We start from the raw sequence: 12,530 nt of genomic DNA, 5'->3' as shown, positions 1-12,530 counted from the left end.
CTCACTGACTTCATTAGTATGGATCATTTATGGTTTTATTATTGTTATTATTTGTATTCCATCCAGGAGAAGGGATACAATCAAATCAGTTTGTTGTTAAACTCTTCAAACTGGCAGTAATCAATTATCAGGCTCCTTGTACTGTTACCATTTTAAGCTATAAAATTATTTATAGCTTTATTTTGGACCTGATCTTTTAATAAAAAATGTACCCAAATTCTTGCCCTGCAGAATAGGTTTACTTAGTTCCAATGAGTAACCAAGTAGTATCCATGTGCGTCAGAACAAGATTAAATAATTAGGATAAAGAAATTTCTGTGAGGAAAGCTCTGAAAAAGTATATAGGAACTAGGGCTTATTCATGTGCTGTTTTTGTGTAGAGGGTTAAAGCGGTTCAGGTTCTGGGACAGCTGGGGGCAGGACAGAGGAATGCTGTTTGCCACTGGGTTAGTCAGCGTGGGAGTAATCCTGCTGAAGGTTTACAGGCACGAAAAGAAAAGGGATTTAGAGCAAAAAAACAAGGAAGGATCAGGGTATGTTTACGAAAATCCAGACTTGCAGGTAAAAACAAATTTCAACATGCCCTCTTCAGTACCCACAACAGAATCGTACGAGGGTGTGGAGGTGGGATGTGGGGGGAGCTTTGTAAGTAGGACATCAAAATCTGTGTTACTTGTTTCTTTTTTCGTAAACATTAATATCATTATTTGAAGGGTTTTTTTTCCTTGATAGACTTTGAAAACAATAGAAAAAAACACACACACACATATATATATCATATTAATATACAATGGATGGATTTATTCAAAAAGAAGCTTTGTAATTTGTAATTATATAATTTGGACAGGTTTTTCTTTGTCAACAAAGCAGTTTTTGACCTGACAAAACACTCTAAACTGTTAAGCATTTTTGTTTTATCTTCAGAGCCAATAGACAGTGCAGTAATTTTTAAAAGATAGCTCTTACCATCCCTTAACTATAGATTCTGAGACAGAAAAAAGTTGGATTGGAAAAAAAAGATGCATTGAAATCTCAGCCAATATGCTGAAATTACTAAGATAGCCTAGAATAAACCTGGATTCTTTTCTACTACAATTCTTTGCAGAACTAGGTGTCAAGTGGCCTCTGGAAACTTTTTATGAACATAGATCAACAGCTAAGATTGATAGGACAACTATACAGTAGTAATTTAAGGCATAAGTCTAGCCTTTATTGAGGAAGGTCTGCAATAAGTCCAACAGTTTGCTGCAACTCATAAATGGGACAATTGAAATGTTTTGAAGTAGGTTTATTTGTCAAATACAAACAGACCTGAGCATTCCAGCTTTTCTTCTGCAAGGACAGATTTGATTAAAAAAAAGATCCCGGAATAAAAGCTTGAGGAGGCACAAGACTGGAGATTGGGGGAGAAATTCCCTATCAAGCAGGACAACAAATCAGACAAACTGCAAGTGCCCAGTGGAATTGTCTAAATGAAAGCCTACGTATGCATCGAAACATCTCAGTCAAAATCCAGGCATGAATCCAAGTATTAATTTATGGTAACACTTTAAACCCATATGTAATCTAACCTGACATAGCTTGGGCTAATTTCAAAAGAACATTGGTTATAATACTATCTTAGTGAGCTAAGCCTTGAAGGAAAGCAGCCCAAAAGATTTCCAGCTTTTATCGCAACCAAGAGATGTTTTACAGGGCATTTTTTTCAAGGGACATGCCACAATTTTCTGCTTTTTTTTATCTAATAAAGCTGGATACCACTGTAAAAAATAAGTAAAAATTTCAGTTTTTTTTCTGTATATTTCTTTGAAGAGAGCTGATAGTGACTTACAGTACTGATTGAGAAAGATATCGAACATACATGCAAAATGTTTAGCTTTAGATGTTTAACTTTAGACGCTATGCATGCTTTTTGTGGATTATAAATTCTTTGTAAAAAAAGGTGACAACTTATATTGATTGCACCTTTGCTTGCTTATATTTATGTGTTTTAATAATGCTCATAATTACTACAGATTACATATAATTTAGCATATTTATTTTGTGTATCTTTTACAAATAAATGTATATGTCAAACAACTTTTAATCCTTAACCAATTCCAAGTGAGAAAATACACAAGGCTTACAAGGTTATTTTGCTTTTGTTTTTTATTTTCATAAATTAGGGAGCAGACACCATGTGGTCACAGACCAACAAACATTTGTTATATATTACCTTTCTTCACATCGTTAATATGTGGAATAACAACTGCCCTTTTTCCAGACAGGTTAACTAAAGTTGTTGCACTGTCATATTTATGGAATCAGGGAGAAAAATAATCTGTTTAAATTGATGCTGTTTCTTTGTGTTCAGAGTCAGTTGGAGTTTGACTTAGTTGGTTTTGATGTAGGATTCATAGAGGGATGTGAGACGAGACTGGAGATCCTGGGCATAGGGGTCCAGCCTCTCCCTCAGGTTGTCCACGTATGGGGTGGCGATCTCCTTTACTTGCTGGGCTCTCAGTGTGAGCTCATCCTGGACTCTGCCAGTCAGGGGAGTGACTTTCTGTTTGAATTCCTCCATGTGCTGGTCCACCTTCTGCTTAAGGTCATCGGTGTAGGGACCCAGCTGAGTCTGCAGGTCCTGGACACTCTGCTCCAGCTGAGCCTTCAGCTCCTCACTTTTCTGGATCACAGTGGTCCTCAGGGTGTCAGTGTCCAAACTGTCAGTGAAGGGGGCCAGCTCTTGCTTGAGCTGATCCACTCTCTGTTGGATCTGGGCCTTCAGGGTCTCAGTGTAGGGCTCCAGCTTCTCTCGGGCATTGTTCAGGTCGTTGTTCAAGCGCTCTCTCAACACTTCAGCCTCTGTGGTAACTCTGTTAATCATTTCCTGGGCTCCAGTTGGGAGCTGCTCCTGCAGGGACACTGCATACTGGCTGGCTGATTCAGCGCTCTCTGTGAGACGGGTGCTGAGCAAAGTAATAGAAGAGGCAAGATAGTGAGTTTATATTCTAATTTCTGCATATACCGGTAACTGAAAAAAATCCATTTCAAATGTATGTTGTAGGACTTACCTGATATCCTGGCCCAACTGGGATTTCCTGATCATCTGGAGGGTGTCATCAGCTGTCTGAGTGGCCTTTCCAACATAGTCCCAGAAAGCATCAGTCATTACCTCCAGCTGTGGCTTGGGAGCATCAGCATAGAAGAGGTTGGCATTGCAGCCTATAGGGTGGAGAGGAGAGTAAAATGAATCTATGTCAGTATTTTGAAGCTTGCGATTGTAAATTTGAAAAGTAAATATTCAATTTAGCTTCAATATATGTGTCCAAATTACTTACCGGTGAAAACAGCAAGGACGAGCACTGCAAGGACCTTCATGGCTCTTAGAACCTGCAACAATCACAGAACATCAAGTCACCAAAACTTTTTTATTTAGTAAGTTGAAAAGAAGAGCCATCTGTGTCCTCCTCTTACCTGAGTTTACAAGATTGTCTGTAAGTCCACTTGGTTGTGCTTGTGCTGAACTGTTAATGCTCCGTAGCTTTTATAGTGAAGCCGGACACTAATGATCCCAAAGTCCAAGAGGTAGTGCTTTGCTGTCACCTTGCCTCACCCTTCTGCTGACATTTTGTCCAGACAATCTATACAACAAGCATTTTGGAGAACCCTGCAGCTACAGAAATACAATCCAATCGGCTGTTTTTACATATCAGTAACAAGTTCAAAAAGAAAAATAGAATGAGAAATAAAAAATATACTTTTTAAATGTAAAACCACTGATGCTATTAACTAAATATATTTGTATTGTATGACTAAACACTTAATCAACACTGTTAACACTAGCTGACCTTATGCTCAAATGATAACACTCAATTCTTTGCCACAGACAAAATAAATCTCTTTACTATTATTGAATTCAAACTTAAATTGTAAATACAATGGTGTTTTTTTATCTTATCATGTGTCTGCAACTTTCAGGGTAATAAATATTCCTTGTTTCTGTGTCATGCCAATGTTCAGTAATTGTACATATCTGTCCGTCCAAAGGTTAGTGCATTCAGGCACCGTCAGCCTCTGAGGGACAAAGTAGCTTCTGCTTCATTCAGATGTGTCATAGATCAGTTCTCACGAACACAATTGTTTCTTCATTTATGGCCATTTTCTCTCCCACAGATGGACAGATTTCTACATGCAGTGCCGAAAAATGCTAAATTAAAGGCACCGCTTAACTTTTTTTAATAGTTTTTCAAGTTGCAACAAGACATATCAGTGTAAATTATACTTTTATGCAAACAGACAAAGTAGGACTTTAATTTCAACTGTACTGTTAAACACACATTTTTTTATGTTTAATGGTACTGTCACACCGAAGGTGTATTTTGAAGCTGGAGCGAAATACAACAGAATGTTATCTGTATGTAGAGGGGCAGATCTGGAGCAAAGCAAAGCGGAGCAAAACTGAGTAAGGCGACGATGGTGATTTTAGGGAAACAAACGGCAAGATTTTGACGAGGTTGGCAACATCCGATCACCGCCCTGCCGAGTTCACGTTTAGTTGTAACGCACCATAAAAAAAATACATTCACCTCCCTTTCATCTAGTCCTCTTTAAAATCCTGGTAAACCAATTATCCTCAGAGCCAATTTAGAATCGTCCTGAGTGTAATCTAATATCATTACTTATTAAGCTCCCCTCAGAAAGGTTTTAGATTTATTAAAGAACATATGTCAGCAGAGATAAAGCAGACAGGTCAGATAAAGGTGTGAAGGAATGCATTATCCTTCTATTTTGTATTCAACTTCATTTCAGTACAATTCAGTTTGAAAGTTCTTCATTAACCCTAAAGTAAAATAAAAAGTAGTTATTTCTCTTCTTCATGAGTTGGTTCATCGGTCTGAGGAGTTTATGACTTCTCTCCTGTTCTTCTAAGGAAAGACGAACCTTCCCAAGAGACGTTCTCAACTCTTTTGGATTTTCTAGCTATATTATTGATATGCTTCAGGACAAATCATATTCACAATTTGTTAAAGAGTTGTTGTAAAAACTGATGGCTATGAACAGGAAGAATCTCCTGTCATGGTCTCATGAAACCGAAGAAGTTGGAATAAAACACTGTTGCTGTATTCTGAGAATGCTCAGTGTTTTCTGTTGTGTTTTTTAATGAAGAATCTCTTTCACACAGAGAAAATAGCCACCCTTGTCTATCAATTTGTTGATATTTTAAATCCCTGGCTGATGCTGATGCATCAATCAATGATTGCAGTGGAAATCACACTCTCCACACCAGACTTATAGATCTGAAATCAGTTTTTAACTAAACTCCCAAAGATGGAAAGAGTTTGACACCTTCAAACTTACCAAAATATGGTTATTCACCTAAACTTAAAGGCTGTAAATGATGAACATTAATAGAGAAACAGTTCAGGCCTGTGATAACTCTGGAGACGCTACAGAGATTCAAAGCATAAGATAATCTGCTATCAGTTATGCAATCCGTTAATCTATCCCCCATGGATAGATTAATGTGGTATAGATTCAACAAAACTATTGGGATTTGAACGAGGGTTTATTTTTTTAGAATTGGTGTTATTATAGTGGTTTTGAAGGGTGTTGGGACAATTCCAGTGGTCATAGAAAACTGTGAATGTTTGTAGTGATGATGGGGAGGAGGGATGGAAGGCATGCTTTGAGCTGAGGAATGGGGAGAGGTCAAGTTGAAAAAAGGAGGATTTGGATTTGTTTATGAGTCCTGATATGATTTAGGTAGGAAGTTCAAAAATGAAGAAAGGATGATTTGCCACTGGAAGATCAGTAGAAAATGAATGAGGAGATTTAGAGGGCAGGCACTGGTAAATAGATTGGATTTGTGAACTGAAAAAGGCCATCACAGAATTGTATAGGGAGGTAGAGCAGAAATGTGCTAGGAAGGAATCGGGGGGCCTTAAAATTGTATTAAATAAAGAGAAGAGAGACTCAGAATCATTATAATTAGTGGAGTAAAAGTCCTTCTTGACTTGTAAAATACAGTCCCTATAATACAAAACATGATCAAAATACTTTTCTTTATGTACAATGAGTCCAGTTTTCTTATATATGCATTCTAATTGACAGCCTTTTGCCTTCAGAAGACGGAGTTTACAGACAGTAGATTCAAAACTTTTGAATGTGGGAACATTTTATTTTTCTACTTCTTGTTTTTATATACCTGTAAATATTTTTTCTATTTATATAATTTGATCTTGTAGCTAGCACAATTTGATCTTGTAGCTAGTTTTTATTTTATTTTTTATATTTGGATGTAACTGGGGCCATGACTCTCAATTTCGTTCTACCTCATGTAACACGTGATGTGAATGACAATAAAGTCTCTTGAATCTTGAATCTTGAGGAAAGGATGCAACTTTCCAGTTCTCCCCAAGGATTATGGCAAGACCACCGCCCCGTTCACGTCCGGAACTGTGAGGTTGAGGGATGTAAACAAACCCAGGAGGCCATGTTTAGTTCTTAGAAATTGTTTGGATGTTGCAAAGTTTCAGTTAAACAGAAAAGGTCATACTTGCAGACAGTGAGGAGAACCTGAATGAGATCACCTTTGCTCGTCAGAGAGTGGATTAAAAGACTGTAGTTGAGGGAGGTGGAATCGGACCTGGTTGGAGTATTAGCCATCCTAGCGAGGGTAGCTAGCACTCTGTGGCTGACAGCCGGTTCATCATCAATAAGCGGGCATCAACAACGAGAAGAGAAGAGGACAAGATGGACTTCATAGGCTTAGGAGTATTGATTGAGTACAGATGAAGGTGCAAATGGATGCTCAGTGAAATTATATCTACATATATCTCCAGTAGGACGGTTGAGTGGTGTCCGTGTGGGAGTGATGTGTTATAGGTGGTGACACAGGTAAACTGAGACGCAGCCACAGGGGCAGCTCAGCAGATTGCTGGAGGAGACTGAAAGTCAGCAGGTAGAACAACAGTACACTCCAAACAGCAGGCAGACCCTGTCAAGCTTATTTTCAGGAGGTTATTGGTGGATCATCAGCAACTTCAACATTTACTCCAGATAATTCACACAGTTTGGAGATCTGCGCTAACTTGCTCTAACTGTATTTAAAATATAGTTAGGGTATTTTTTTAAATATAGTTAAATACAGAGCGATCCTGGAGTTAAAGCTGTTAGAGTCTGCAAAAAAATGAGACATAACAGGACAATGACCTAAGCAGATTCTCACAGCTACAATGGAACGGTTGTATTAGAATGTTAAAGACAGACTCCAGACCTTAAACTGATCGACAATTTCTGTCAATACTTTAAACTGTTCACATATACTCTACAATCAATCTTACTCAGCTTCGTAAAAAACAAACAAACAAAACAAAAAATGGGGACAAATGAGCTACTGTAATACTAAATACACTGAACTTAATTATCCTCTGCGTAAAAAAAAAAATTACAATAACAGTCTGCGTGGTATTTAAATGGTTGGCATTATAAGGAGATGCTAAATTTAATAGAATTGAAATATACATTTTAAAACCTGAAAAACTTAGATTTTCAGGAAAATGCTGTCCTTGGTATTTATCATTGTCCCCTTCTAAAAATCAAGTAATAAAACCATTCAGAATAGCAATGTCTGACGTGCATCTCCTATATTAGAAAAACAGTTGTATGCTAAATAAAGGAAAAGCTTATTTTTATAAAAACAAATCCAATTTAGAAAAAAGATTTATTATTAGTGGAAGTAGTTAGTTCAAGTGTACTGTATCTTCTGGATGCTGCTTAATTTATGTTTCTTGACCCAAAGTCCAATAGTTTGGAAAGTGATCTTGACTTTTCTAGTGACTGATAGTGCTTGACTATGTTGACACACTTCAAGTTGTAAATTTTATATTCTTTCTATATGCAAAGGTCTAAAAGAGGAAATTTAAATTTTTCTGTATATTTTCCAGCATTCAACTATTCAGTTCAAACATCTCAGCAGATACAGGAAAAAAATAACTATTGTGACAGCATGGAAGGGACTCCTGGACTTTGGGCTCTTGACTACAACAGTCATCTGACTTCAGTATATATACACGGAAGCAGCTCTGAGACACAGTCACTAACACGATAAACTCTGAACGATACACAAGCCCCAAAGCAGGTGAGCCAAGCACTGTGCTTCAGACTATGTATTTAATAAAAGTCTATAATTATTGATGTAAATGTAGCACCTATGAGTGTTTAATCATAAATTAATGTATTTTAGCAAGTTGCAGTCATGAAGGTGTTTGTATTGCTAATTGCTGTTGTACTCTCTGGTAAGTTGCTCTTGTTTAAATGCATATTCAAAAGCGAAAATAAAAAAAAGGCTTACTAAAGTAACCCTTACTGATATCTTTACTCTGAAGGATGCAACGCCAACCTCTTCTATGCCGATGCTCCAAAGCCAAAGCTAGAAGTGTTAACTGATGCTTTCTGGGACTACATTGCCAAGGCCACACGGACAGCTGATGATACTTTAGAGATGATCAGGAAATCACCCATTGGACAGGAAATTAAGTAAGTTACGTGATTCTTGATCAGACCCAGAGAGGAAGGTTTGTGTGTGCTGGGAGGCGGGGTCTTATTTTTTGACATGTTTCACAATATTAGATGTTCTAACAGTCACTTTGTTTTTGGCTGTCCAGTTCCCGCTTGACAGAGAGTGCTGACAGAGCCAACGAGTATGCTGTGACCCTGCAAAAGCAGCTTTCCCCTGCAGCTCAGGACCTGATGAACAAGATTACAGATGAGGCTGATATGCTGAAAAGTGTTCTGACCCAGGAGCTTAGCTCAGTTAGAGAAAAACTAGAGCCATACACTGAGAAAATGAAGGCCCAGATCCAGCAGAGGGTTGAGCAGCTCAAGCAGGAGTTGGCCCCTTATGCAGACTCCTTGGACTCAGAGGCGCTAAGGTCAACTCTGAAACAAAAGAGTGAAGAGCTGAAGACCAGCCTGGAGCAGAGTGTGAAGGACCTACAAGCTCAGCTGGGGCCCTACACAGATGACCTGAAGGGGAAGGTTGACCGACACCTGGAAGACTTCCAGAAAAGCATAGCTCCCATGACTGAGAAGGTCCAGGTAGAGCTGAGCCAGAGAGCCAGTCTGGTGAAGCAAATCGTGGCTCCCTATGCTGAAGACCTAAGGGAGAAACTGGACCCCTATGCCCAAGACCTCCGGTCCCAGCTCATTTCTCTCTACCAGTCATTTGTCAAAGCCAACTGAGTCACCTAAAGCCTCTGCCGACATAACCAAACAAAATCTTGAAAAGTGGGTTCCACCACCATATAGAGGAAGACCATAAAACATCAGTTCTGTACTGTGAATGAAATCTGCCTAAATATCCATAAGTTATTTTTATTGCTGAGTTACAACAAGCAAAACCCGGCACTTCTCCAAATGTGTATATATGTACTGTTTATACTGCGTGTTGTGAAAGGAAACTGTAAGCATTTTTGTAATTTCACTAAGTTATCTAAAATAAAATTTAAAAAAACATTAAAAAGTATTAACTTTCTCAGATTGTGTATAGTAAATTTATGATTATTTTAGAGATTACAATGAGAGTAAATTTGCTGTCTCCTAAATCACAGCTCAAGGATTATCTACCAATAAGACTTGTGCCGTGTTTTTCCAAAGAGGCAACAAGTATTTTGACTTTATACCCCATGCTTCAACATGTCTTAGCTTGTGTCACAGTTTCGCCTTCTGGTTTCTCCACAGGCACCCTATTGTTCTTGCTGATGCTTGCCATGAAAAACTCCAGTATGTTATCCCTAAAAATCAAAGAGATACACTAGATCAACAATCTATCGGAGAAATTAAGATAAGATGGTTCCTTTTTACATGAAGTATGTTGGTAAATATATGTGCAAACCATTTATTTTACATGCATTATTTGCTGTTTTAATGCTTAAAAAAAAACAAAATCCACATGCTTTCATAAAATGCAAAAGTATAGCAGTTTCTCTCATTTCTCTTCCTTAGCACACTCACTTCCTTCTGATGATGCCAGCTTCCAACGTGGAGGGTTAGAGTCCAGTAATGACTGTGCAAACATGCATATACACACAACATGTTTGTTTTCTGATAGCATCAAAATACATAGTTCAAAATACGTCTCAAAAATAATATTGGTTGGATTTATAGATTTGTATGGTGTTGACAGACAGGTTTCATAATTGTTTAATGTATCTTACTATCCAAGAAAGGCTGCAGTAATTACTTTTAGGGTGAGAACATGAGGGTTCCAAACAAAAAACACTCATTTGTCTATGTAAAGATCGGGTTTGTAATTTTGTTTTCCTTTTAAACTGTGTAATTATCCAATGTTAGCTCCAGGGGAATTCTAACGAGCAAATCTGTCTGAAACTCAGCAAGGTTCTGCAATAGCAAACGTTATCTAACATTTTCATGTTCTAGCCTGCTTTATTACTGATTAGAGCTGTTCGTGTTGTCTTATCAGTCAATGTTAGGCATTAAGAACCTGATCCCAACAGCTACAGTAAAGGTAATTCTTGCTCCATTGAAACTTTAAATGGCCTTTGCTATAAGCTTTAGGATATAATGTTAGTTTTTTTGCAAAAGACACAACTTGCATATTACCCAGTAGTAACAGATTTATTTTGCTTGTGGTAAGAAGTCATTACTAAATAATTAGTACAAGTCTTAAAACAGTTTTCTTAGCACTAAGGAGAAGTGCAAGAGAGTCACTTTCACAAGTAAAGCCCTATAAGAGGTGCTGAAGGTGCTCCACTTGATATAGTTACATTAAAAAAACCTACTTGGTTCAAGATTTTCAATCAATTCAGTTTTCCCTTTTGAACAGTAAGGTCACAGAATATGCTGCAGAATGGTTGACAACATTTTAAACAAATGCATGGCTCAACAAGTTTGCTATTTTTATTTAATACAGCATTTTTTTTTCAAGCTCAAGCTTGTTGTCCATAAAATAATAAAACATAATAGAATAATATCAGCCAATATATTGAATAAAAAATAAATATTTCCTAATAGACTTTTTCCTCATACAGAGTACCTATGGCAGTTGGTCTAGCTGCTTACTCCCTGCTCTAGCTATCAGTTGTACCAGAATTAATTGTTCCCTCTATTATATTCAAGCTTTCAATGCTTTCATAAACTGGTCCAAAAATATTTCTTACAGAGAGGGGGGTTTTTTTCGTGGCAAAAGACAAATCCTTTCATCTACCTGTGTTTATTACAGAGGAGCTAACCCTTATCTACTGTGTTCTTTTTTAATGGGGAGCTATAAAAATACATACTCCACTGTCAAAATGAAGCACACAGACATTTATCATTTTCCTGTTAAAGCTGTCTTTTTTGTGTCAAAATGTCACTTAGTTCCGTAAAATACCATGAGAAATCTCATCAACATATAGCATTGCCTTCCTGTTTTAGTGGGCCTTTTATTTCTGACATGTGTGATTTGTATCTTTTAATATACCGGTACATCAATTTTCTTTGAAACCTACTTCAGCTAATGAATTACTGCTGTAGACCGATTAACACATCCCCAAACTCGGTCCTCAAGGCCCCCTGTCCTGCAGGTTTTAGAGGTTTCTCTGCTCCAGCACAGCTGCTTTTAATTGAAAGCTGATTAACAGGCTTTTGGTCTACTGCAATCATTATAACCAGCTGTGCTGAAGCAGAGAAACCTCTAAAACCTGCAGGACAGGGCCCTTGAGGACCGAGTTTGGGGATGCCTGACATATAGTAAGCTCTGCATTAAACAATGGCGTAACAGTTGAATTCTTTTTTTTTTTGATAAGCCATGCCAATCTAACATTTACTGAAACGTTATTATTTTATGAATATTTTAATTTTTTTATTGTTGAACATCTTGAACTATGTTTAACCTTTTGGGTTCTAAAACAACCTACCAGTAATTACAAAACCTGATTTCTATTTGTCAAAGAATAGCTTTTCCTGATCCAAAAGAATGTGTTACACTGCCACCCAGTGTTGAAAAAGTAATAGAGCAGCAGTTAACACTACAGCAGGCACCAGAGAGGACTACAGGTTCTTACATGAAAATTGTTAATAGATAACTGCTTAGACTGATATGCTTGATAGGGTAACTTTAAACTGCATTTATGTCCAAACATGTCCCCTAAGCATTTGTGGTTTCATAACAGAATTAATAGTTTGTAGTCCTCAAATTAACAGTCTATAGATTATAGATCTGGTTCATGTTGTGTAGGAAAGCTCTACCACCAAGATAATAGTCACATGGGCTTGGTGTTATCTCTAAGTCTCACAGTTTACTCAATCTGTCTTTAGTAATATAGTCTCATAATTGTGTCACCTAATAAAATAAGATAGTGTTGAGTTTTGTGTTTCTATAATTCTCCATCATTTTTCACTTGACTTAGTTAATGAGGGATGTACAATAATGAAAATAAAATAAGATACTGTAAATGCAATATCCATTAGGCTTTTGTATTCTATTGTTTTGTACTTGTGAAATTGACTCCTGTGTGATCCAGTCAACCTTACTTTAGTGTTTAGTG

At 37.3% G+C, this 12,530-nt stretch overlaps 2 protein-coding genes across 2 annotated transcripts; one reads left to right on the top strand and one right to left on the bottom strand.

The window, feature by feature from the left end:
* Positions 1-2,135: 2,135 nt before the first annotated feature.
* LOC107082965 (apolipoprotein A-I-like) lies at positions 2,136-3,517 on the bottom strand. Its single transcript, XM_015371866.1, has 4 exons — positions 3,457-3,517; positions 3,321-3,372; positions 3,054-3,204; positions 2,136-2,948 (listed from the first exon to the last, which is right to left on the bottom strand). Exons 2-4 carry the CDS (start codon positions 3,358-3,360, stop codon positions 2,372-2,374), a joined length of 768 nt encoding a protein of 255 aa, XP_015227352.1. The 5' UTR covers positions 3,361-3,372; positions 3,457-3,517; the 3' UTR covers positions 2,136-2,371.
* A 4,575-nt stretch (positions 3,518-8,092) lies between these two features.
* On the top strand, positions 8,093-9,462 carry LOC107082973 (apolipoprotein A-IV-like). Its single transcript, XM_015371874.1, has 4 exons — positions 8,093-8,122; positions 8,228-8,279; positions 8,370-8,520; positions 8,649-9,462. The coding sequence occupies exons 2-4, from the start codon at positions 8,240-8,242 to the stop codon at positions 9,223-9,225; spliced, it is 768 nt and encodes a 255-aa protein (XP_015227360.1). The 5' UTR covers positions 8,093-8,122; positions 8,228-8,239; the 3' UTR covers positions 9,226-9,462.
* The last annotated feature ends 3,068 nt before the right edge of the window (positions 9,463-12,530 follow it).

This window comes from Cyprinodon variegatus, unplaced genomic scaffold, assembly GCF_000732505.1.
Source record: "Cyprinodon variegatus isolate N-32 unplaced genomic scaffold, C_variegatus-1.0 Scaffold66, whole genome shotgun sequence".
Classification (NCBI taxonomy): Eukaryota; Metazoa; Chordata; class Actinopteri; order Cyprinodontiformes; family Cyprinodontidae; genus Cyprinodon; species Cyprinodon variegatus.
The sequence above is the reverse complement of the archived record's forward strand: the minus strand, read 5'-3'. Positions and strand labels throughout refer to the sequence as shown.

Coding starts and splice junctions, on each gene's coding strand:
- LOC107082965 (XM_015371866.1), bottom strand. CDS start 3,360: ATGAAGGTCCTTGCAGTGCTCGTCCTTGCTGTTTTCACCG. Junction 3,205..3,320: donor CGTCCTTGCTGTTTTCACCG/GTAAGTAATTTG, acceptor TCCACCCTATAG/GCTGCAATGCCAACCTCTTC. Junction 2,949..3,053: donor CAGTTGGGCCAGGATATCAG/GTAAGTCCTACA, acceptor TACTTTGCTCAG/CACCCGTCTCACAGAGAGCG.
- LOC107082973 (XM_015371874.1), top strand. CDS start 8,240: ATGAAGGTGTTTGTATTGCTAATTGCTGTTGTACTCTCTG. Junction 8,280..8,369: donor AATTGCTGTTGTACTCTCTG/GTAAGTTGCTCT, acceptor TTTACTCTGAAG/GATGCAACGCCAACCTCTTC. Junction 8,521..8,648: donor CCCATTGGACAGGAAATTAA/GTAAGTTACGTG, acceptor TTGGCTGTCCAG/TTCCCGCTTGACAGAGAGTG.